We start from the raw sequence: 24870 nt of genomic DNA, 5'->3' as shown, positions 1-24870 counted from the left end.
TGAATAACCCTGCAACGTGTGTTGCCCCCTTATGGGATGGAAACTGCAGCCGCACAATGAATGCTGAACCCAAAACAGAATTCAATATGCAAGTAGTGTAGGTAAAGAAGAGATAAATGGTAAGACTTAAAATAGTTCAAATTTATTTGTAAAGAAATCCATACAATGGAATAGACATGTAGCACAGGACATTTCAAACCCAGATATTTAGAGTTATGTTATACATCTTATGTGGGCCGATTCTCAGTGTGTTCTATTTGACTTGATATTGTAAATATTCACAAATTTATCTGCATAATTGGTAACAAATCTTCCTCATTGACCATAAAAAGTTTGGAGTAGCACTAGAGAAAAGAATGCAAATAAACCCAAAAAGTGGAATGACTGTTAGAAAAGTTCTGAGAGGAAAACTAAACATTTTAATATGTGGTAATTTAACCATTAAACTGATATAAAAGCGATTTCTGATTAAAAAATAAACAAGACATGATTTACAATCCTTTTCACGTTCACTGGGGACAAGTCTTGTATGAGTAAGAGAATGCCAAATTCGTAAAGAGACATCTTGTATAAATGCACATACTCAGTTTGCAACTGTCTACAAAGTACGACCCCCTCCCCCCCTAAGGAAAAAATGGTAAACATAAAAAGCATAACACCTAAACGACTAAACAATACATTATCAATCCACAGTAGCAGACTGACCTCAGTCTTGGGAGTATCTGTACTATTCATTGGGGTTGGGGTTGGCGTCAGGGTACTGGGAGAGGTCAAAGGTCAGGACTTTGCTGATGACACAATCTCCTTGCTGTGGGCGACAGAGAGGGAAGAAGAGTTAAAAACCCAAATCACATCTGACGTGAACATTACGGTCTTCATCTCTTTCACCGCACGACAAAGTACAAATTTCTCAACGATCCCTGAATTAAGATGAAATATACTTAATGGGGATGGGTTTATATCTATGTACCACGTTTTAAAGATTAACAGGAAGGCTTTTGCAGGACTGTTTTTTGTTTTTTTTCCCCCAATAACGCACAGATGTTCAAAATGTTAAAATACTCTTTGTGTTGAAATAAGGGCTCGTTGATGGATTGATATAATTAAATCCTGAACTTCGTAGCCCCAATTGAAATATTTAAATGTAAAGAAGACTCTGACTGGACGTCTCCGGTAGTTGTTGCACGCTATCGAAGGCGGATGACGACAAGCAGACACACCTCTGGATACACTCCAATGAGAGAATCTGCCTTGGTGTAAAACTCCTCCTTCAGAGAGATGACGATGGCCTGGAAGTTCTGCACAGACTGGTCCTTGATGTAGTTGGCCACCTAGAAAGTACGGAGAGGGAAAACTCAGACAGACAGACCAACAGACAGAGGCAGACCAAGAAATCATCCACGCACCTTGCCAATATTGGTGTTGTCCAGGGCGGCGTCAATTTCATCCAGGACAAAGAAAGGTGCAGGTTTGTAGCTGCAGACGAGAATACCCGTTGTTAACTCATTGCAGCAGACCCACAAGTTGTGTACAATTGTTCAAGACTTATCGAATAACAGTTGTAGTCTTTTTTTTTTTTTTTTGCATTGAAATCACCTGTGGATGGCAAAGAGCAGAGCCAGAGCCGCCACGGTCTTCTCTCCTCCAGACAGGTTGTCCATGGGCCTGAACCTCTTCCCTGGAGCCACACAGTTGTAGTTGATGCCGTCCAGGTAGGGCTCCTCGGGGTTCTCCGGGCCAAGAAACGCCTACGACAAGAGAACCGGAACGTTCCAAAAATTCCCACATCCAACACCACTCACCAGGAATGGCCACGGTCAATGTTAACACTATCCAACTAGAAATACAGCACTGTAGACCTTGATTGTTAAGATCGTGAGTATCATTTTGGTCACCCTATGGGTAAATAAAACATCCGTTTCTGTGCGGCGCTGCGCCGACCTGAGCGCTGCTGTTGCGGGAGAGGGCCTTGTAGATCTCGTCGATGTTGGTGGCCACGGACTCGAAGCAGGCGTTGAAGCGGTCAAAGCGCTCCTTCTTGATCTGTTCGAAGGCCTGCTTGGCCTTCTTGGCCCTCTTACGGGCCGCCTCAAACTCTGAAAGGGGCAAACGGCACAGACGGGGAACATGAGGACATGTGCATGCGTGTAGAGGGGAGGTTAAAAGGTTTGTTTCTATCTGCAAAGGGCGTGGGAAATACAGGCCGCGCAAATAAGCCATACATTTCAATCAATTCCCAGGGAATGTTTCCCTGGGAATTTTGCAGGCATAAGATGTTGAAATGTAAGATAACCCCTTGTGCAAGTCTAGTGCCACGTTCATCCCTCTTTCCTCTCACATCTAGTACATCCTTCATTGTCTCCTTCACCTCCTTATTATTCCTTCCTCAACGTGGTTCAATGACAATGAGCTGAACCTTGACCATCACCTTGACCATCACCTTATCCCCAAAAGGGATAAGGTGATGGTAAGGTGAAGATAAACCCAACAAAGAGTTCAAAGAAGGATTGTCCTTCCAGTAGTGCTGGGCTATACATTGTACTTGAAGGCACAAGGAATCAAATTTAAAATACTGTAATGTTTTTCTAAAAATGTCCATACTAGAATGATTATTTTTTTAAATATATAAGAATAAACAATATGATTATACAATATTCATAAAGAAAGTGAAAAACATTAGGGGAGTGTACTGGAAAAATCCAAATACCGTCACACATGTGAGGACTTACCGTCGCTGGTCTCCTGGAACTTGTCCCTGACGCTCTCCAGCTTTTCCATGGCCTTCATGTTGGGAGCGCTGATCCTCTGCAGGATGCTCTGCTGCTCGTTGAGCCGCTGCTGCAGCGTGTTCATCTCCCCCTTGATCTCCTCTTCCGACAGCGCGTCCTGAGGGGAAAACGTAAAAAAAAAGAAAAAGAAGAAAGGCTTATCATACGCTCAAACCATAAACTTGATTTACGTCACTGTTTCAACAGAAAATAGCACTATATAAAAATTGGGGAAAGTGACAATACATTTTGAATAGCCAAGCTAAAGCGCTTAACGTCTTTACACACCCATTTTAAACCATTATAATAAACAGAACACTGAGGAACAGGGCTATAGGCGATCGTTTGAGTACTGGCCCTGGGGCAAAATTATTAAAGACCGTAGTATCGATAAGCTGCGACCTCACCGGTAGGTTAAGCGGTATTGGAGAGAGTAAGAAAATGTATTTTCTATTTATTTAGGCTATATAATCCGTTTTTTAACTTGCAATAAGATTGAGATATTGGTCTTTGGCTATTATCAACACAGACATCTCTCCTTTCTCGCTCTCTCCAGATTGTGCCCTGATCGCCCCCTCTCCATGCGTAATGAGCAGAAAATAAAGCTGTGTTTATTCTGCTCTTAATTTGTTTTAGTTTCTCTTAAAAAAATAAAATATAAAAAATAACAGATGTGTTTTTAGATGTTTTATTTGGAGGAACAGGGCACGGCAATTGGCCGCATTGGGAGCCGTGTTCCTGTCCGTAAAAAAATAAATAAGGGAATCATCAATATATTTTTATAATTCCTCATTGAAATGTTATCCCTGTGCATTTTGCAAGCTTCTATCTGTATCATCCTGTTATTGTAATGCAAAAACGACTGCTAGACTCGAAGAATCTCAGTCGACTGACGGGTTTTCGACTGATGATTCAACTTTTACTTTCGGGGGGCTGCCCTACAAAAGCACATTATACTTTTGTACTGTTGTATTCCAATTTTCCATTGAGAACAACTGAATTCCAGCGGTAAATTTCCTCCCGACAAGCATGGCTACCTTGAGGTCCTCAGACAGGTTGCTGTAGTCGATCTCGATCATGGCTTCTTTAGCCAGAACGGTACTGGAGGTCCTCTGGCTGCTGCTGGACTCTTCTGCCTGGGAGCTCCCCTAGTTTGCCCCAAAGAAGGGAAGAGATTACAACCCTCTTCAGAGCGCTACGTTTAAAGTCATCAAGTGCGGGTCAATGAAGCACCTCTCCCTGGCTGATGTCATCCATGGTTCCCAAGCGGAGAGGCAGCTTGATGTCCTGCATCTTACAGGCCTGCAGCAGGTTGTGGCGGTCGCTGCGCTTCTGCTCCAGTTTGGTCTCGATGGCCGTCACCTCCTTCTGCAGCTGGGTCAGCTCCCTGGAACGCAGATCAGACAAGGTCAGAAACGTGCCGACAAAACTGTCCACGCATTGAAAACAAAGTGGATCAAAAACAAGATTTGTATAAAAAAATTTTTTTTTTTTTTGAAAGCGTCTGCAGCCACTGACTTGTTGGCGCCGCCTAGTTTCTTGCGAATCTCCTCCATCTCGTGGTTCTTGTCGTTAACCTCCGACTTCTTGGTGAGGTGCGTGTTCTTCAGGTCTTGGAGCTGGGCCATCGTCTCATCGATGATCTTCATGTGCCGGTGCTCCTCCTACAGGACGCATAGAAGAGAGGGAGATAAGACTTTTTTTTTTTTTTTTTTTTTTTTTTAATAATCTTTAGAAGTTGATGGAGCTTGTACCAAGGCGTAGTCCTTCAGCCACCATCTTTACCTTCTTGAGTCTCTCAATCTCCGCCTCGTCCTTTTTGACAGTCTGCTCCCACATCATGACCTTCTCCTGGTCCTCCTTAAGCTGGTTCTTCTCGTAGTCCACTTGGATACCCAGACGAGTCTTCTGGGTCTCAAACTCCAGCCTGTCAGACAGTATGACAAGTTAATTACACCCAGACCAAAAAAATAAACAAATAAATGAATGAGTGAATGAATAAATAAAAATAAATCAAAAAGATGTGGGTGGTGCAGAGAGAGGTGGACTTATTGAATCGCGACTCAAGACTCACCGCTTCTTGGCAATCTCGTTCTGCCGCTTGACCTTCTCCTCCTCAAACTCTCTGATGTTCCTCACGCCGATCTCCTTGCAGAACTCCACAAACACCTCGTCTTCCACCTGGAGAGCAAAGCCACGGACACTTGAGATTAAAAAGGGAAGTCTCCTACGAGCATCGAGGAAGTTTCTGACATTTGGGAAGAGCTCACCAAGTTCATGCGGTCTCTCAGGTCGGTGATCTCCCGCTCACGAGACTGGATGATCCGCTTGATGTCATTAATTCGTGGACCAAAGTTCGCCAGCTCACTCTCCAACTTTGATTTTTCCTGCATGACACAAATGAACAACTCCACATTCACCATTCATGGTACAGGAGAGGTGGTAAAGGTGGGCTGGTGAGCTGGTGAGCTGGCAGTACCTGCATGTTGAGGGAGAGGTGGCGTGTCTTGGTCTGCTCCAGGTCGCTCTGGGAGTATTTCAGCCTCATCTGGAGGCCATGGGCCTGTGACTGCACCTGCCGCAGCTCCGCCTCCTTCCTCTTGGCCTTCATTTGCTCCTACCGTACGCAAATTAGATCCAAGATGAACTTTTATTATCCAGGCGTCCCAGAACAGAAATACTGCAGGCAAGAAAGGATGTTGTGTTACGTTCGAGAGCGGCAGGTTACCTTGAGCTCCTCTGTGAGTTTCTCCTTCTTGTCCTTGAGCTTGTCCACCGCCTTCTCATCCCAGCGCCTGGCCTTGGCCTTCAGGTCGCTGGCTCCTCCAGAGATTACACCAGACTTCTGGAACAGCGTGCCGTCCAGGGCCACAGTCTAGACACGGAGGGGGGGAGAGAGAGAGCGAGAGAGAGAAACAAATCTTGAATACATCTTCAACTTTCCATTCCTAATTTGCATTCACCAGTTGAGGGTGTTTTTATGGGCTTGTGTACCTTGTGTCTGTATGGCCCTCCAAAGGCGATCCTGCGGGCATCTTCCACATTCTCACAAACCAGGGCGTTGCCACAGGCATACTGCAGGGCTTTCTTGATGTGTGGAGGCTCGTAGCGGATCACATCAATAACCAGCTTGGCTCCACGCAGCTCTCTCAGCTTCTCATCGGTGGGTTTCACCTGGATAACACAAGGAATAAATGTATGTTGAAAAATACTTTGATGTAGATTACAACACAATTTTGCTTACATCTGACCTCAAAACTAAATTACAATGATTTAATAGTGATAACGGTGGAGTGGAACATTCATATTTTTTTTAGATTTTCAAGATTGATACGTAATAGGATACTTTGCTCTTTGTTTAAAAGTACAACTACAAAATGTGGCTCTCCTATTTGCATTTTTTCAATAAATTTTAGATCATAGGGGGGATAGTGTGTTATTATTATGGTGTGCTTTCAACTGTTATGATTGGGTTATTTATTTATACATTTCTTTTGTCAAAATATTGGGCAAAAAGTGCCTGAGCTTATGTATTACACAGCACTTGCACAAGCAGCTGAAGCACAATTTTCTTTCTCAAACTCTTTTAAAAGTAGGTTGTTTGCATATTTGCATCCCCTGGTGCCGTCTTATTTTAATTTGTAAATCCATAATTCCATAGCTGGGAAGCAGCAATGTTTTGGTCTGTCTGTTCCTTCATTATTTCTTGAAAGCATTTGCTACAGTTAAGTCCCATTCGGCCCGCAAGTTAACAAAAAGCAGCAAATCCAACAACTGTAAAATTCATGTTGATTAAATAAATATATCCAATGGATAGTGAGTAGGTATTACAAATAGCACAACACCATTGGTTAAATTATCCTTTAGTTAGCCTGAAAGCTATTGCACTAAAAAGTCAAAGAAGTCTATGTAAATACCACTGCAACAAAGTGGAAAAACAGCAATTGTGCTTGTGTATCAAAGGGTTATTATGATCACAATCTCACAGCCCTCCAGTGAAAACATATCATTGAAAGCTTTTAACTGGTCAGTTAAAACTTGTTGAAGGGGCTGCATCATACGGATTTGCCACTCTTTGCGAAATACTGCCAGCTATTGTTGTTGAAGACTTTATCTTCTGTTAGTAAATGCTCTGGGTTTTTTGATCTTGGGTTTCTCCAAGCTTTGTCGTCAATGGTACGGGCTGGACTGTTTAGAAAGGCACACTTCTCAGCAACTACTGGAGTTCAAATGGAGTGTCTGGTATCTATCAACAGTTACTTCAAATATGTTCACACGTCACAGTCCATTTTCAGTTTGAAGCAGTGAGATCACAAATTTACCTCCAGGTAGTCCAGAGGAAGGAACGTCTCCGGCTCCCCTCTCTGTTCCTTAATGTACTGGATACAGTCTCTGCCGGTCTTCTCAGAGTCAACAATGATGGCATCCATGTTCTTCCCCAGCACCTTGGTGACAGCAATCTGGTACTTCTTCTGCGTGGGCTGGCACAGGTCAATGAGGCGGCCATACTGTGTACAGACAGGTCAAAATCTTTAAATCCGTATTCAGTTCATGGAACATTATAGAAACAGCAGTATAGCAGACAACAATAGTTGACAATAATAATAAGACATTAATAGTTGTTTTGTCCATAAAGATTTACATTTAGTCATCTAGCAGACGCTTTTATCCAAAGCGACTTGTAATTATTCAAACACCAATAGACGCACCCATCAGGGGTTGAGTGTCTTGCTCAAGGACACTACAGCATGCTAGGAGGAGGAACCTGGGATCGAACCAGCGACCTTTAGATTACTAGACAACCAGCTCCACCTCCTGAGCTACCATCCCAATAAAATGATTATCAAAATAGTTGGCCATTAATTTAATAGTTGGAAACGAATCGACTAAGCGTTGCAACTCTAAGCAATGTCACTTTAATAGTATATTAAAAATACCACAGAGCCGGGGTAGAGCCTCTTGATGCTCTCCATGATCTCAGCTTTGCGCTGCTGGCGGCTGTTCTCCTGCCTGTCGATCCTGGCATCTCCCAGCTGCTCCATGACCTACAGAAAGAAGACACAAAAAGATTTGAGATGCTAAATAGAATCTGAGAGAAATAAACTGTTTTTGGCTTGCACCCTTCAGGCACGTCACTGCAAAGGGTCTTCCTCAGAGATACTTCCAGTAGGGCCGACCAGCGCTGGCTGCTTTGGTCACTGTGTTGGTTGTGGCTATGGTCACTCCAAGTCTGTGGGCAGTGCTTAATCAGTGAATTTGCATTTCCAAAATATATGTTATGCCTTCCCTCCGCTCAAGTTTTTGTGACAGTTCAAATACCAGAACACCATGAGTTCTAGCGAAACTCAACACTATTTTAATATTTACAGCGCCTGTTTTGTTGATTGGGAATGCTGGGTTGTATAATATTTCTTATTTTGAGTAGACACAGTGGCGTTTACTAGGGCTTCACCCTGAAAGTCAAGGAGTGGAATCATCAGTCGGAACCCCCTCAGTCGACAGAGATTCTTCGAGCAGTCTTTTTTTTGGCATTGGCGTAAGCAGTAGTGAGAGTGCCGGTCAACCAAGAGGTCCTGAGTTTAATTCTTCACATGTGATTGATTTTGATGCGACCATAGCCACAGGCAACACAGCAACCAAAAGCAGCCAGCCAAGCGACCAACACAGCAATCAAAGTGACGTACGTCGTTGGTTGCTCACGGAGCTTCGCCTTCCTCTATATTTCATTGAGGCAAATGTCGGCTAATATAGCAGCTTCAACTCGAGTTACTAAAAACTAGGAATGGTCATGATTATTTAAATCACTGATAGGATGCGAGTGTTGAATAATGAATTATATCCCACGGGAAGGAGATATTTTAATAATAAATAAAAAAGTTGAATTAACCACTTCCGCATTGGATTAATTAAACCTTATTTTAACAAAAAAACCACAACAAACCATCGTCCACAAAGCACACAAGATGCAATCCAAGGTCAATATCACAGATCAATATCCCCTTTGTTTTGCAGTGTTACCTGGTTCAGCTCCATGTTGATCTCATCGATCCTCCTCTTGGCCTGCTCCACCTCCTCCGTCAGCTCCTCCTCCATGCGCTTCTGCTCATCTAGAGACTGTCTGAGGAGTAAAGAAACAGCAGCATGGAACACTAGAAGGTGCAGGATCTTGTAAATTGTAGAGTCTTGAATGTGTTTTTAATCAAACTGTAAGATGTTGTGATGTAACATACCTGCTGCTTGTGATGTAATCCTCTAACTTCTCAATACGTTTCTGGTTTTCCTCAATCTCACGAATCTTCTGCTTTATCTTGGCCTAAATAGAAACGCACCCAAACATTTGGGATTATGCATTTAAAATGTATGTTTTTATATACTTATTTGCAGATGTTTTCAAACTCTCTAACTTCATCATCTCTCCACTATCATACCTCTGTTTCCACTTTCTTTCTCTCCTCCAGATCCAGGCGGTCCTGGTCTGCCTTTTGGTCACGGTTGAACTTCTCCAGCTCCTGGGCGAGGGTGGCTGCACGCTTACTGGCCTCCTCCTTGAGACGGTGGTACTGTTTCACCTGAAAAGCAAATGGCAAGGGCAAAAATGAACAAAATATTGTTAATTCCCTTATAATAACACACTATGGTAATCAACTACACTGAATTGAGTTTGTTCATGCTAGATTTCCAATGCCAAAATGCAAAAAAGAATAACAATATTTGTTATTTAATTTGTCAGGGGCATCAAAATTAATGTTTAACATTTAATACTTTTTAGTCAACATTTCTTACAAGACTGAGGGACTTTATAAAGAAAAAAGAGAGCATTCATCTGATATGCTTTAAATGTTCAGTAGTTCAGTGTGATGAACCCCGGTTAATGGACCAGACCTGGTTCTCCTCCAGCGTGAGGTCCTGACCCTGGCTCTGGGCCTCCTCCTCCATGCGTTCCTCAAACTCCTGCTTGGTCAGCTCCACCGCCTTCATCTCCTTGTCCAGCTCATCCATGTCTCCCTTGCGTTTCTTGTACATCTTCTGGGCGTTCTGCAGAGACTTGCGCGCTGCCTCTAGCTTCTTGATCTTGTGCGAGGTGTTTTCCTTCGCCTTGATGTACTGTGGCCGCTTCTGGTTGAGTTCAGAGTCCTTCTCTCTGCAAGGAGAGAGGAGTTTGTGAGCACTGGATTAAAACAACTTCTTGCTTGCCATTAATGCAGGATCTGGTTGTCAGAGTTTCCGATTTCAATTGTTTTCATCTACACCCATTTTCAAAGTGAACTTTTTGACTTGAAAAGGAATCGAGGGCGTGAGCCAAAAAGTTGTTTGGGTGGTTGCTGAAATGCCTAAAACTAACGTCAGAAGAAGCTTTTCTTGATACTTATATATAGAAACTGCCTATAGGGAAATATTTAATGCCCCACGGAGAATTACAGGTGCAATTACAACTGCAGAATCACACAAAAAACAGATTAGTACCTCACGGGATATTTGAACCCCAGCTATTGCTATAGTAGATGTTTTTGCTCAGTAAAAAACAGCCTATAATTAGAAAGGCCGACATGAAGATGTTTTTTCCAAAAGCACTTAATTTTGTCCATGTGTTCATAAAAAGTTGTATAAACCACTGTTTCTTAAAGCCTCAAATAATTCCGTCAATGGCTGCAGAATATTGCTGAACACAGTTGTTGACAGTTGCGGAATTTTTCTAATTCTTTGCAGAATCGTAATATATTTTTACAGCTGATATTTGGGTCTCACTTATGATCTCGATCAACCGAATCCCGCTCCAGAGCAGGACAACAAAAACACATTCCTGCCACTCACTTAATCTCCTTCTCCACGGTCTGCTGTTCCCTCATCAGCCTGCCCAGCTCCTTCTTCTTCTCCTTCAGCTCCTCCTCCACATGGTCCATCTTCTTGCGGTCCTTGTCAATCTCCTTGTTGCGGTGGGCCAGCTCTTTGTTCAGCTTCTCGATCTCCGTCTCGTTGTGGTACAGTTTGAAGAGTTGTAGCTGCACATGGGCCCTCACCACCTCGTCTTTGAGGCGCTGGTAGCGCTCTGCCTGGTAGGCGGAGGGAGAGAAGGAGGTTAACTGACGTAGGGCTGGAAAATATGGCCGAAATTCTTTTCGCGATAATTTTTATATTGATGGATCTTGATAATTATCACAATATATATTTGATAATAATAATGCTAAATTCACAGTTTTAAGTGTATTCTCATGGCTTTGTGTTAAACACTGTTATTCAGTGTTTAACACAAAGCAAATTGAAAACATGTTATAAAAAATAAAGTAAAAAAATATATTTAAAACTTAAGAAATAAATATATATTAGATCCATTTAAAAGTATGATATAAACATCATTGTCATCTGAGAACAGTCCGAAAAGTTCCTGAATCTGTGCTCTGATTATATGCGGGAACGTTTGGAGCAGACCGCGGGACTCTCTCTCCGAACAGGTCACTGAAAATCGCGGATTCTTTCTTTAATCGCTCTCCTTCTGCAGGGATGGGGGCCGGGCTGAGCTCGGGTTGGGAAGAAGGCGAGCTCGAGTTCAAGTTTGTGTTTAAGGAAGACCCTCCAAGTCAGCTCCGGGGGCCCTCATCTCCGCTGCCCGGCCAGAAAGTGCCGCAGCCGGGGAGAGAGAGGAAGCACCGGCGCTCCTGCTGTATGATTGGATGTTCGTGTCACATGGCTGTTTCTCTGCTCTGTGCGATTGGCTGTTTGTGTCGTGTCTTTATAGGTAGATTAAAACGGACTACACTACTCACAAAAAGTTAGGGATATTCGGCTTTCGGGAGAAATTTCAGGATGAACCTAAAATGCACAATAATCTTTACAGGTGAACTTAATTTGACCTTCTCTAAAACTTTGAATGCACATGTCCAACTGTTCAATTTTTCAGTACTTTTTCCACAACTTGCTGTTCTTTCACAAGGAGCTGAACGGCAAAATTCACAACAGGTGTTTGATTCATGAATCGACCAATAACTTTCCTGGTTCAATTAGAATTGGTATTTAAACAGTCCTCTTCATCATGCTGTTCACATTTTGACATCATGAGACCAAGACGACACCTAACAACTGATCAACAGCACCTTGCCATTGAGAGGCTTCAAACAGGATGTTCTCAGAGGGAAGTGGCCACTGAGCTTAGAGTGTCACAGAGTGTCATCAGCAGGTTCCAACAGAGATACAGAGAGACTGGAAGAGTCACAGAAAGGCATAGAAGTGGACGTCCTTTGGCCACATCCCACACCGATGACCGCTTCATTGTGAACAGTGCCCTGCGCAACCGGATGATGAATGCCACTCAACTCTAGGCACATTTAAGGGAGAGGCACCCAAGTGTCACGTCAGACCATTCAAAACCATTTACATCAGCGTGGTCTACATGCTAGACGACCTGCAAGGGTACATGACCACACCACCAGGCGCAGTCATCATTGTCTTGCATGGGCCAGGGAGCATTTACGCTGGACGAGGGACCAGTGGCCTCAGTGCTGTTCTCCGATGAAAGTCGATTCACATTGAGCAGAAATGATGGCCGTCAATGATGTTGGAGACGTCAAGAAGAGCGCTATGCATCAGCCACTGTTGTCACCAGACGAGCCTTTGGTGGTGGTGGTGTTACAGTGTGGGCAGGTGTGTCTAGTCAATACAGAACTGCCCTACACTTTGTGAATGGTACAGTGACAAGCCCATACTACCTGAATAACATCATTAATACAGTCATTGTGCCCCTGCATGAACAACACAGGCCTCATTTCATCTTCATGGACGACAATGCTCCAGCTCATCGAGGTGGCATCATTAGAGAACGGCTGCTGGAGACTAGGGTACCTCAAATGGAGTGGCCTGTACTTTCTCCAGACCTGAAAACCATAGAAAATCTATGGAATCAGCTGAGTCGCCGTGTAGAGGCTCGTAACTCTGTACCCCAGAACCTCAATGACCTGAGGACCACCCTTCAAGAAGAGTGGGGGGCCAGGCCTCAGCAGACAATAAGTCGACTTGTGAACAGCATGAGACGTGGTTGTCAAGCTGTAATTGATGCTCAAGGACACATGACAATTTATTGAGACATTGACATTTTTTGTTGTGGTAAACCCACCACTGTTGTTGGATTTTGTTTCAATAAATTGTTTGAGATGAGGAAAGCACCATTGCATGCTACTACTTTCATGATATAATATCACTGTCGCGTGAACTTTTTACATTTTCCATAAATTTCACCCGAAAGCCAAAAATCCCTAACCTTTTCTGAGTAGTGTATGTATTGACGTGAATCGAAAATAAAGCTCATTAATGTATCATTGTTATTGTGGAAAAGGACCCAAGATGACATACTTCCTCTTTCTCCTGCTTGGCCTCTTTGCGCTCAGCTGCAATGTTCTTCTTGCGGTGGTAGTTAAACTGAGTGTCCTCTTCTGCCTTCACCATCTCCTTCTTCCTGCGGTCGTACTCCTGCGCCAGCTCTCCAGAACGCGAGATCTCTTCAAACAGCGCAGTACGCTCCTTGGGATTCTTCATGGCAATAGACTCCACAGCACCCTTGAAAGTAAATAAGCAGAGCAGAAAAAAAAGAAACTAAATTAATTTCATAAAATAGTCAGGTCACAATCACAACCCAAGTAATGAGGGCTACATTCATTATATGAACACATTTCAGCAACAGAGATAGAGCAAAGTAAAGTACTACACATGTATAAATAGTATTACCCATTTAAAAATAAATTACAATGTAAATAGACATTCAAGAGTCAAAGTGGCAATTCAGAATTCATCAAACATAAAATAACTGCGTGAATGAATTTAAAAATAAAATTCTTACACTTATAATTATACCAAGCACAATGTCTGACCTGGAAGACCAGGAAGTTCCTAGCCTTGATGAGGATTCCCAGTTTCTCCAGTTCTTCACTGTACTCAGCCAGGGGCACAACCTTGCTGTTGATGCGATACTCTGAGGATGAACCTAATCAAAACAACACATTAAAGGTGCAGTAAGTAGAATGTAGTGGCATCTAGAGGTGAGGTTGCAGATTGCATCCAACTGAATACCCCTCCCCATGGCGGTGTAACATGGCCATTAAGAGGCCTCCGTGGAAGAGACAGAAACTCGCAAAAGGCCCTCTCCAGAGCCATTTTTGTTTTATCCGTTCTGGGCTACTGTAGAAGAAACATGGCGGTGCAACATGGTGGCCTCCGTGAAGCGTACCCACTCCTTATACAGATAAAAATGGCTCATTGTAAGGTCAACACCAACACAACAATTCTTATTTTCATGGGATTATACACTAATTAAAGCATAATTAAGAATATTATATCCCATTTGTGCCACGTCCGTTCTGTAAAATCTACACAGTGCATTTTTAAACAGGAAATTATATGACATCTATGTGGGCAAAAACTACATAACAAGGTGGATGAAATAAGCAGAGCCTTTTACAGAACTATTAAGACACTTACGTTAAGACACGTCTATAAAAGCTCATTTTATTTCTCCAGGTTAGATTATTGTATACAGATATGTATAGAAATGTCCAGAGTGGTAAACTAATACAACTTTGTTGTTATACTCATGGGGGAAAAAAAAAAAATCACAACAAAACATAACATACATTTTAATGTGTTAAGAATATAAATTACAATATTGCCAATGCAAAAATAAGTGAGATGACTGGACGATGCCAGGGATAAGCAGCTATGAAAGTCCATACCAATAATGACTCTTGTGAAGGTGCGCTCTTCTCCATTGTCCTCCTGATACACCATACTGACAAAGGCTCTGTTGGCAGCGGGCTTCCCCACAGGCGCTCCATGGATCAGGTCCTTCAGGGTTTTCACACGGAGATTGCTTGTCTTCTCTGCCAGCACAAAGCTAATGGCATCCATGAGGTTGGATTTGCCTAAAATGTCATACATTAATGTTAGTACTAATATTGTAATGGGTTAACATGTTATGCTCTGCAAAACCTGTTGAAAGATAACATTCAACATAGATGCACCATATATTGGAGACATTAAAATTGTAAATATTGAAGAGTAGTTTGATATAGATACGTATAATATTGTGTATTAAAACTGGAACAACTTCAATTTTAGAAATTGTAACAATTTAGAAGAAGAAGAAGAAACAGTCTTTATTTGTCACACAACACACCACACTACAACACATGCTTGCACACACACACGCCAAGCTTTGGACGGTGGCCGGTGAAATGGTTCCTCTGCATTTAACCCATCCGGGCCTGTCCTTCCTCCGGGATTTAGACATAGCATCGTAATAATTTAGACCTGCTCATGCATTGTTCTCCATGCCAATATGGCTGTATACATAGTTTAGCAATTTGTCTGTGTGTGTGTACACACACACACACACACACACACACACACACACACACACACACACACACACACACACACACAAACCATCACTAATAACCACAAATATTGTTTAGCATCAAGACGTTAGCAGCAGATCCTTTGGGTCCTGTGATACCATGGGTACACTACATCACTTTCAGAGTTGTTAGATCGCTGTACTGTTCACACTACACAACTTCCTGTTTTGTGATCGGGAATCTTGCACATTGTATGACTGATCAGTGACAAGGGGGTCACACATTACGATATCTTTAATCAGGAGGGACCCCCGACGATGTGTCGGGTCAAAAACACACGCTAGAATTTACACTGGAAATTATGCAATACCATGTCGTCAGGATAATAATTTTTTTATCATTATTATATTCTTAATCACTTGGAAAAAAAACCAAATGAATTCAGAATTTAATTAAGAAATATATTAAAAACCTAGAGTAGAAAACTAAAATAGGTATGTGTCCCTGTGCCTGCGCTCACTCATTTGCTGTAGCTTGTCGTGTCACTCCCAACTACATGACCAGATATTAAACCTGCTTGATATCTCGCCGATCACTTAGATTGTATCTTTAGCAGACTCAACATGGTTGTCACTAACGGGAGTGCACTATGATTTTCCTCCGATCTGGGGCTTTGCTTGGCAATCTCCAGAAACCTGTCCGCGAGCTTAAAATCATCCCAGTATCACGTCGTCGGAACTCGGCATAATTTGCAAGGTGGGGCCTCCATGGATCAGGCTTGTTGTTCCAGCACATCCCACTGATGCTCGATTGGAGCAGACCCTAACTCTGGCCTGGTAGAAGAAAACATCATTTATCAGACCAGGCCACCTTCTTCCATTGCTCAATGTTCCAGCTCTGACGCTCACACGCTCATTAAAGGCACTTTGCACTGGACAGGGGTCATCATAGGCACTCTGACCGGTCTGCAGCTATGCAGCCCCATATGCAGCAAGCTGCGATACACTGTGTGTTCTGACACCTTTCTATCATAGCCAGCAGTTGCAGCAGTTTGTGTTACAGTTGCTCTTCTGTGGGATTGAATTTAGACGGGCTAGAGATCGCTCCCTACGCACATCAATGCGCCAATGGCCCGGTCACCGGTTGTCCTTCCTTGGACCACTTTTGGTAGATACTAACCACTGCATACAGGCAACACCACACAAGACCTGCCGTTTTGGAGATGCTCTGACCCAGTCGACCAGCCATCACAATTTGGCCCTTGTCAAAGTCCTTCAGATGTCTACTCTTGCCCAACACATCAACTTCAAGAACTGACGGTTCACTTGCTGCCTAATATATCCCACTCCTCGACAGGTGCCATTGGAACGAGATGAGTATTGTTATTCTCTTCATCTGTCAGTGGTTTTAATGTTGCGGCTGATCGAGAAATGTGTGTGTGTGTGTTTTAACTGTTAAGGTCACGGAACATTAGACATTAGCCATACCTTGGGTGAATGAGCAGCCAACGGCCGAAAATTATGCTTCTAGCAGAGTTAAGTAAATATAAATAAGAACTTAGACCACGAATCAAGAGTCGCCAGCAACACAAACCACCAATTAGTGGACGCCCAAAAACGTATTGCAATAAAACAAACGGGCAGAATTAAAAGTTGTAGAGATGTAGAATTGTGACATGAGATACAAACAAATCTGCGTTTAGAAAACCACGACAGGGGCAGTGCACTTCAGCTGCTAATGACAATAGTAAATGCTGGAGCTACGTAACGTTGGCCAACGCCGCTTGATGACAATAATATACCTGATCCATTGGGTCCGATAATTGCAGTGAACTTGTGAAATGGTCCGATGATTTGTCTTCCTTTGTAGGACTTGAAGTTTTCGATCTCTATCAGTTTTAAATACCCCATGTTTGCTCGCTTTTCTAAGAGAATGCGGGAAAAAAAATCGGTCTTGTGGGGTTAGCTGCTAGCCGTTAGCTAATGTCAGGAGGCGACGATTGCGTTGCGCGCTATCTCAAGAGTGGCCGCAGTCAAATTCATCAACCTGTCTCCTCAAATGGCAACTGCATGATAAACGAATCGCTCCATAAAATGCACATCCACTAGCTCCCTTTGAGATCGCATAGCTAAAAAACAACGCTACCACTGTGACAACAATGCGCCATTTTAGAATACTGCGGGATCAGAGCGCGCGAGAACCGTGACTGCACAACCTCTCGCGAGATCAAATTCCTGCCGGCTCCGAGGCTACGTGACGATGCCACGTTCCATCGAGCTGGGAACTCGGACACCTCTGAGCTCCTGCGTCGAAAGGGGCGCAGGAATAAAACATTTAGGTCGGAGTTTCGGGGGCGGATCGCTCGGGCCCAAGCTGAGCGAGAAAACAGCTCTGACGTCGCAGCGACACGGCGGCACGCACCTTTCACGGTGAACATTGTTTCCAGTGCACGGGTTTTTTCATGTAGCGCAGGAGTGGATTGACCGATTTCCCGAGTTTCAATCGACGCAGCATAAAACGCCACATTTTCTGCGTTATGCCCCAACTATCCGTTTTTGTTTTTCAAAATATGAAATTAGTTGAATAATCAATAACATTTGGAAGTTTATTTAGATCGCAGGCGTGTAATTTATTTGCCTACGCACGGTGCAGTAAGTAGCACACTGCAGTAGGCACAGAATTGTGTTACCATGGTTACAAGAGTCCAAACACTGCTCGGTGGTAAGTGCTGGTTTGCTTTCTAAATGGTGATCACACTGTCACTGCAAAGTTCATAAAGACCGAACCAGGCTGACCAACGACCACATAGGAAGGTATTCTCTATAGGTTTTATTTATTTATGTACGTGAATGTTTTTGTAATGTATCGATGTTTATCATTGGTGGCTTGATTGATGCTTAGGACTCAAAATCTACATTCAAATATATTTATTTTGAATATGATAAACTCCTTCTCAAACGAGTTTGAACGTTGAACCACGTACGTTTGCAGTATTATTTCCCCATTATTCAATAAGTGGGCTGGCAGGGCCACACTTCTTACTATTATAATTAGTTGTAATAGTATCCTATCCTATCCCACATCATATTCATTTTTACTTGTGAAATGTGTATCTTTTCAGATAACCACAAATAATTTCTGGAATAACCATAAATACCACTATTTAATTCCAGCAAATATAGAGGAAATGGTATAAACAATGGTACTTCACTATGGATATTAAAAATAATGGGTTTAAAAACGCTCCCCGTAGCTGTGGCAACCGCCGGCATAATCATGTCTTTGTGACGTCACAGCTCTCTGTATAAAACGCAGTGTTTGGAGGCCGCCGCCAGTGCAGCAAAAGGAAAAAGACGAAAACACTTGCGCAGTCAGTCTCTTACGCTGCCATCCTAGCTCCTCGACCGTCTCCTAAGCATATATACGATTATCAGGTAAACACAGGACCATGTGGGAAAACATCTCTTATAAAGGGATGAATCTCTTATCTGTCTGTCTGTATGTCTGTGTTTGTATGTCCTTCGATTATCTCAACAACCGTTCATCCGATCTACTTCACACTTGGTGGGTGTATTGCTGGGGACCCAAGGACGTGCAGTGTGGAATTTGGTGCAGTTTGGACATGCCTGTCATATTAATAAACTCTCAATAAAAAGCGAGCCAGCGGGCCTTCAGCGCTCTCCAACCGAGTCATAAAGAGTGTCCTTTCCCGTATGACTTAACCGGCAGTTTCGTCTCCCATCGTTTTGAACAGGCATGCTAAGGACTGAATCATTGCCATTTTGTTCAACTGTGCCATTCAAATGTCTTAGAAATTCTTACATTTTGACCGGGCATGCACTAGTATTGATAAATTGGAGAAGTGAGAAATGCCTGATGGCTGAAAGTAATTAAAAAAAGTAAAGAAAATGAGTAGCCACACTGTTTCAACAAAAATTGTCTAGTAATTCTAATTTCTTCCCTTAGAACGGAGCTTTCTACCTGTGAAATGTACAAGGTGGATCTGCCGGTAGAGGACTCTTCAGATGCGGCCGTGGAGCGGCGCCGGGCTGCAGAGTCTGCACGACGCAGCCGTATTTTCAACACCCGGAGCCGAGTGATCGGCGTGGATCTTAAAACCCTAAATGAGCAGGTGGAGGAGAAAAGACTGTTACAGACCGGGGAGAGAATACGAGACCAAGCTTATGGTAAAGGAGGGCATCGCATGAGTGCAATTAACTGAGCGATCGTCGCAACTCTTGTTTCTTTCAAAGACGAAGATTCCAGGGGCGATGGGATCATCGAATAACCGACCCCAGTAGTCATATCTTGATGAATGAGAAACGAACGGTTATAAAATGTGATTTTTTTAATAGACATTTTTCTCAAGTTAACAAATGTTGGTGTCAGTATCTTTAAAACATAGTAGGTGTGTGTGGAAGCTTGCATGCCATTGACAGTTATTAATGCAGCAACTCTGTGTTATTATCACAGGATACGAGGCATAAAGTACTCCAGTACATGTCTGTTATGCTCAGGGAATGATAGACATGCCTCATAACGTAGCGAGTTTTTATCCAAAGAAAACTACTGGAGGGGGCCATCGGCCATGGCTCCAGGGGGGCATCCCCCTGTGCCCAACCTAAAGTTACCCCCCTTGATCCCTCTTAATGAATTTCTACATTGCAGATAACATGAGAAGAAGTCAGGATGAAGCACTGATGGAACAACAGAGAGAAGAGGAGGAGAAGTGCTCGGCGATGAAGAAGGATCTCGCTGAGTACTGGTCCACTCAGCGAGCGGGGGAATCCTTTGACCTGGGGGGGGCGCCGTTGATCACCATTCCAGAGGCTGAGCTGGGGCTGGCCAGTATGATGATTTTCGAGGTGGTCCCTCCGTAATAACACACACCAGAACAGTGGGAGTTCAGTGTGCATGAATGAGGGGTCGAACACGTCATTTATTTTTTTTCCTTGTTGTGTAAACAGGGAGAGGCTAAAGAGTTCACACAGGCAAAGATGCAAGCGACGGAACGAAATCTGCGAGCGCAGAAAGAAGACAACGAGAGAAGGCGGATGGAGGAAAAGCGCACAGGTGACGCCTGGACTCAAGGACAGACAGCCTGAGCGACAGCCTGACAAACAAACGCAGATTAAACACACATATTCAGAATCAGAATGATTTTATTTTGCCAAGTATATTTGCAAATACAAGGAAAGTGACTTGATGAGGTTGGTGCATAAAAGACAAAAAGCAACACGATATAAGCAAAATATTAACAGCATATTGAACAAGAAGATTTAAGCAAAATACTAATTGACAAATATTTACACACTAACTTATGCCCCTTTCCCACATGGAACGAAAGCTGTAAATCCACTGGCAATGTTCAGTATTGGCCTTTTGTGTGGAGTGTCTCTATCCAGGCAGGAAAGAAGAGGTGTGATAGCTGTGGAGGGGGGCTGGGTATGTGGGTCAGAGTCAGGACTGTTCCATATCTGTCAAAATCTGCAGTAGAACTCATTCAGGTCGTTTGCCAGTCCGACGTCAGCCCTAGAGTGGGTGGGATTTGGTTTTATAGTTTGTGATCCCCCGTAGTCCCTTCCAGACTGACGACGAGTCGCTGGCTGAGTATTGTTTTTGCAGCTTCTCAGAGTACTGTCGTTTGGCCGCCGTAGTCCCCTGCCAAACGTGTACTTAGCCCGTCTAAACCTATCACTGTCTCCACTCTTGAAGCCCTTTCCTTTATCCAAACAAAGATGTCTGGGTTTTGCTGTGAACCAGGGTATGTCGTTGTTATAACTCACTCTGGTACGTGTTGGAATACAGCTGTCCGCACAGAGGCGGATGTATGAAGTCAGAGCCTCTGTGTGTTCATCCAGGCTGTTGGAAGCAGTCCCAAACATGCCCCAGTCTGTGTTATCCAGGCAGTCACGCAGTTCCTCCACTGCTCCTCCTCTGGTGTTCCAATTCTTAGATCTCGGCACAACAGGTTTAGTTATTTAGTAATTCACAAGGAGAGTAAGGCGGTCTACAGGCGATAAAAAATGATTCCAGGTCAGGAGAACAACTCTATAAAATCACTTGCAAATCGTTGCACAAGCTTTGATTTAAATAGAAACAAAGAGCTTCACCTTTTGTTTTGCGGTCGTGATCCGTGTGTAAGAGCTGGAAGCCGGGCAGTTGCACGGCGGAGTCCAGCATAGATTCACACAGCTACGATTCCGTCAAACACAAACCAGAAGAGCGAGAAACTATTTGTCCTGATAAGAAGACACAATTAGTCCATTTTGTTGTGCAGTGAGCGGACATTTGAGAGTCTTAAGTATGAGAGTATTCAGGGTAAGCCTCTCTCCCTGAATCGCACCAGAGCCCCGGCACGCTTGCCTTTCTGCCTCTGCCTCACTGCTTGGCCAAGGGTGGGAACACCTTTGACCAAAAATGTCCAGTAAACCCACGGACCAGGGGAAAACATTGGGACATAAATCAGATGTTGTTGAGTCCCTGATGTTTAGCATCTCGTCCCTTGTGAAAATAATCATGGAGGGATCACAATAAACGTAGACAAAAAAACAAAGAAATGCGCACCAACACACCGTTCACACCATATTCTGTATACACACGAGGAGAGTCATACAGATGCTTCATGCTCTCATCCACAAACAATCACACACCCCCGCGCAGAGCCTGTCGTCCCAGGTGGCGTTGATGGATGCTGGTACTCTGTTATGTGTGTCAGCGTGTGAGCGCGGAGTGCTCTGGGTAATGGAGCAGTGTGGGAGAGTAAAGAAAGCAGTAGGTGACTCCCCAATGTGTGTGTCTGTGCCCGTGTGTGTGGTTTTCAGAGGGGCTCATAGGGGAGGAGATGCTGAATCGGGACCTGAGGGTGGTGCAACTGCGTTCCCAAGAGGATGAGTGCAAGAAGGCCGTCCGCATCGCACTCCAAAACTACAATCACGCTCTGGTAGATGCACACACATCCATCACTGGAAAAGCCCGGGGGGTGTTGAGGTGTGACCGGGTGTCCTCACGTGGGATTTTAAGATTATAAAAAGTAATTGAAGCTGGTAACCGATGCGTATACACTTGCCAGGGGGGGGGGGGGGGCGTCACATTATCAGGTTTTAAGCAGCACAAAATGGAAAAATAATGTATGCGTGGTCCCAGTCTGCTGCCGACCGATCCCATTTAGCTCCCCCTTCATTTGCCTGAATACACTCGAAGTTGAAATCCCCAGTGGGATGCATCATTACAAATGTATCAGGTCATGGGATTTTTCGTTCATTTTCATTCATTAATTATGCGGTTTCTCTAATAACCAATTGCGTGCATGACACACAGACACACAACTGACTGAGTGCACCGCTCACCTCTCAGGAGGATATTCGACACATGGTTAACCAATCCAGACTCAAGGGCAGAGTCAACCGCAGATGAGCGGATCATGTTACTAAGTCTTATCCGAATCCTAATCACAGAGAACGATCAATAAAACCAAGCCTGGATGGGTACTTGGTCTGAGCCCTGTCCTGCCCCCCACCCCCCAGGCTGCAGAAAAGATTGAGAAGCAGAGAGAGCAGAAGCTGAAAGTGGAAGGGGAGGACCTCGCAGAGATATTGAACATGGTGACATCAGACATGCTGACGGAGTGCCCAGAGGGATCGGCCAGAGGAGCCGGAGCTGGTGGAGCTGGCTCGTCCAGGGTTCTGGTCGACAGGTGGAGGGGGATGACGCAAGAGCAGATGAGGGCCATCCACAGGGAAAGAGAAGAGCAGTGCCTTCAGAGACAGGTACTTGAGCCGCCCTGATTAAGCAGCAGCTGTTTGAGTGACTTATGTCCTCCAGATTCACATCTTGATCTTCTGTGCATAATTTTTCTCGCTTTCGCCTAACAAATCCCTCCATGTATTCTCTGTGCCGGGGCCACAGGGGGCTGGGGGGGGGGCTATCAAAGCCTATACTAGTCACAAATACAGGTGTGGTGTGAGGGGTGATGTGGTTTGAGGAGCCAGGCCTGACCTGGATGTAGGTCATTTGGAACCCAGAATCGGAATGGCTGCATACCTGTTGCCCGTTCGTTGGCCTAACGAGCAACAGGTAAAATCCCCATCCCCACACACACTCAGGAGAGAGGGCTAAATGGAATATGCCCAGGAGGGGGCGAGACAGAGGCTCCTCTCTCCTGAGGGTGTGTGGGGATGGGGGTTTTACCTGTTGCCCGTGCAGCTACTCTGATCCTGGGTCCCCAATTACCTGGACCCAGGTCAGGTGTGGCTGCCCAAACCACACCATCCCTACACCACAACAGGAAAATTAGGGTCACAAATTGCCTTTCAAAAAGAATCTATGGAAAACTCGAAATCCAGCATCTCACTCCAAACGATCATGTGAAATTCATTGGACCTGTTCTCTTGGCTTTCTGCAGAGGGAGCGTGACACAAAAAGGTTTCTGGACGCAGACAACGACCATCAATACATATACATGATGAAGGAGGCTGAACGAGAGCAGAGGAGAGTGGCCGCCCTGGAGAGAGAGGGGAGGATCCAGCTGGACCAGTACAACCGGCAGCTGGCCAGAGACCAGAGAGCACAGTGAGAACGCCACACCACACATATGTTCATGCTTTACAAGTTGCGAGAATATATCTAAGCAAGATTACCTGTGTTCTTATATAGGTTTATAAAAAAAAAAAAAAAAAAAAAGCATTCAGGGTGAAATGATTACATGTGGAGGTGACGTGTGTATGTCTTCTGTCTTCCCCTAGTAAAGATTTCCTGGACAAGCAGCTCTACACGAACAAACCCACAGCGGACTACTTCAGCCAGTTCAACACCACTTCCCGCTAATGTCCCACGCCTGACTATAAAACTGGCAAATAAAGCTTGGGGATTGTTGCGCTCATCTGGCGTTCCATGTACCATGATGTTTTTGAATAAAGTGCTGAGATTCTGATGGCACAAATTCACTGCTGCTCTGGCACAGATTGTTCAAGGTACTTTATTTTTAATCGTATATCCAGTTACAGTGGTTGATTCATAATGCAGATACAACAATATCGGCCCCGTGTGTCGTACAAATCCAAAACTCAGCTGACCCCCGCCCCCGCCCCCCACCCCAAAGTCATCTTTTCCCTATGGCACCCACCCACCCACCCACCCCCACCCCCACCCCCCACACACACCTTGTGTCCTTTCTCGTTGCGTGAATAAAGCGACCCACACTCCACACAGAAGCACATCTCCACCCCTGGCAGTGACATAGGCCCACCTTCCCAGCTGTCCATGTTAGATATCTATTGAGCTGTTTTTTTTTGTTTTTTTTTGTGCTGACAAAATTGTTGCAACAATATATATATATTTTTGTTTTAACTATAAAAGATTGGGGGGGGATACAACTCTAGAGAAGCAGAATCCAGTGGCCTCACCGTCACTATACAGAAAGCAAAGAGCGAGGGGCAGTGGAGTGAGTATCTGTGTGTGTACCCATTACTCAATCAAAGCCAACATTTGCCCTGACACGACAAACACAGATGTTTAGCAGCAGATAGTTGAGATAGAATATTGGCATATTTTGCGTTATTTGTCCATTCCTGTATGAAAATAGATTTTTTAAATGATTCTTGTCCTGAGTGTGTCTGTAGAACCGACGACAAGGATATCACTCAAACAGCTTCATTGTGACTAGACACAGACATCCCCGTGTTTTAGCCGTCGGGTGTGGTCGTCGGTGGTGTTTTTGCCAGGAGCCGTCTATTGTTTGAGCAGGGATTGCAGAGACAGCAACG

The 24870-nt window shown here is 44.1% G+C and overlaps 2 protein-coding genes across 2 annotated transcripts; one reads left to right on the top strand and one right to left on the bottom strand.

The window, feature by feature from the left end:
* Positions 1-120: 120 nt before the first annotated feature.
* smc1a (structural maintenance of chromosomes 1A) lies at positions 121-17232 on the bottom strand. Its single transcript, XM_080015721.1, has 26 exons — positions 16908-17232; positions 14483-14671; positions 13625-13737; positions 13110-13313; positions 10581-10819; positions 9651-9909; positions 9197-9337; positions 8999-9081; positions 8787-8886; positions 7706-7813; positions 7091-7276; positions 5763-5942; positions 5497-5643; positions 5248-5385; positions 5039-5155; positions 4843-4949; positions 4554-4695; positions 4287-4432; positions 4002-4155; positions 3806-3916; positions 2730-2886; positions 1942-2096; positions 1597-1748; positions 1407-1476; positions 1221-1331; positions 121-808 (listed from the first exon to the last, which is right to left on the bottom strand). Exons 1-26 carry the CDS (start codon positions 17014-17016, stop codon positions 728-730), a joined length of 3699 nt encoding a protein of 1232 aa, XP_079871847.1. The 5' UTR covers positions 17017-17232; the 3' UTR covers positions 121-727.
* A 200-nt stretch (positions 17233-17432) lies between these two features.
* ribc1 (RIB43A domain with coiled-coils 1) lies at positions 17433-23959 on the top strand. The gene is made up of 8 exons (XM_080015196.1): positions 17433-17535; positions 19073-19293; positions 19775-19971; positions 20074-20179; positions 21931-22049; positions 22633-22875; positions 23511-23677; positions 23851-23959. Exons 2-8 carry the CDS (start codon positions 19095-19097, stop codon positions 23930-23932), a joined length of 1113 nt encoding a protein of 370 aa, XP_079871322.1. The 5' UTR covers positions 17433-17535; positions 19073-19094; the 3' UTR covers positions 23933-23959.
* Positions 23960-24870: the final 911 nt, after the last annotated feature.

Source organism: Zeus faber (genome assembly GCF_960531495.2).
Source record: "Zeus faber genome assembly, chromosome: 15".
Classification (NCBI taxonomy): domain Eukaryota; kingdom Metazoa; phylum Chordata; class Actinopteri; order Zeiformes; family Zeidae; genus Zeus; species Zeus faber.
This window is presented reverse-complemented; position numbering and strand designations above follow the sequence as displayed.

Coding starts and splice junctions, on each gene's coding strand:
- smc1a (XM_080015721.1), bottom strand. CDS start 17,016: ATGGGGTATTTAAAACTGATAGAGATCGAAAACTTCAAGTCCTACAAA. Junction 7,814..8,786: donor TCAACATGGAGCTGAACCAG/GTAACACTGCAA, acceptor TTCTTTCTGTAG/GTCATGGAGCAGCTGGGAGA. Junction 2,887..3,805: donor ACCTGTCTGAGGACCTCAAG/GTAGCCATGCTT, acceptor TTTTCCCCTCAG/GACGCGCTGTCGGAAGAGGA.
- ribc1 (XM_080015196.1), top strand. CDS start 19,095: ATGTACAAGGTGGATCTGCCGGTAGAGGACTCTTCAGATGCGGCCGTG. Junction 19,294..19,774: donor AATACGAGACCAAGCTTATG/GTAAAGGAGGGC, acceptor TCTACATTGCAG/ATAACATGAGAAGAAGTCAG. Junction 19,972..20,073: donor CCAGTATGATGATTTTCGAG/GTGGTCCCTCCG, acceptor TTGTGTAAACAG/GGAGAGGCTAAAGAGTTCAC.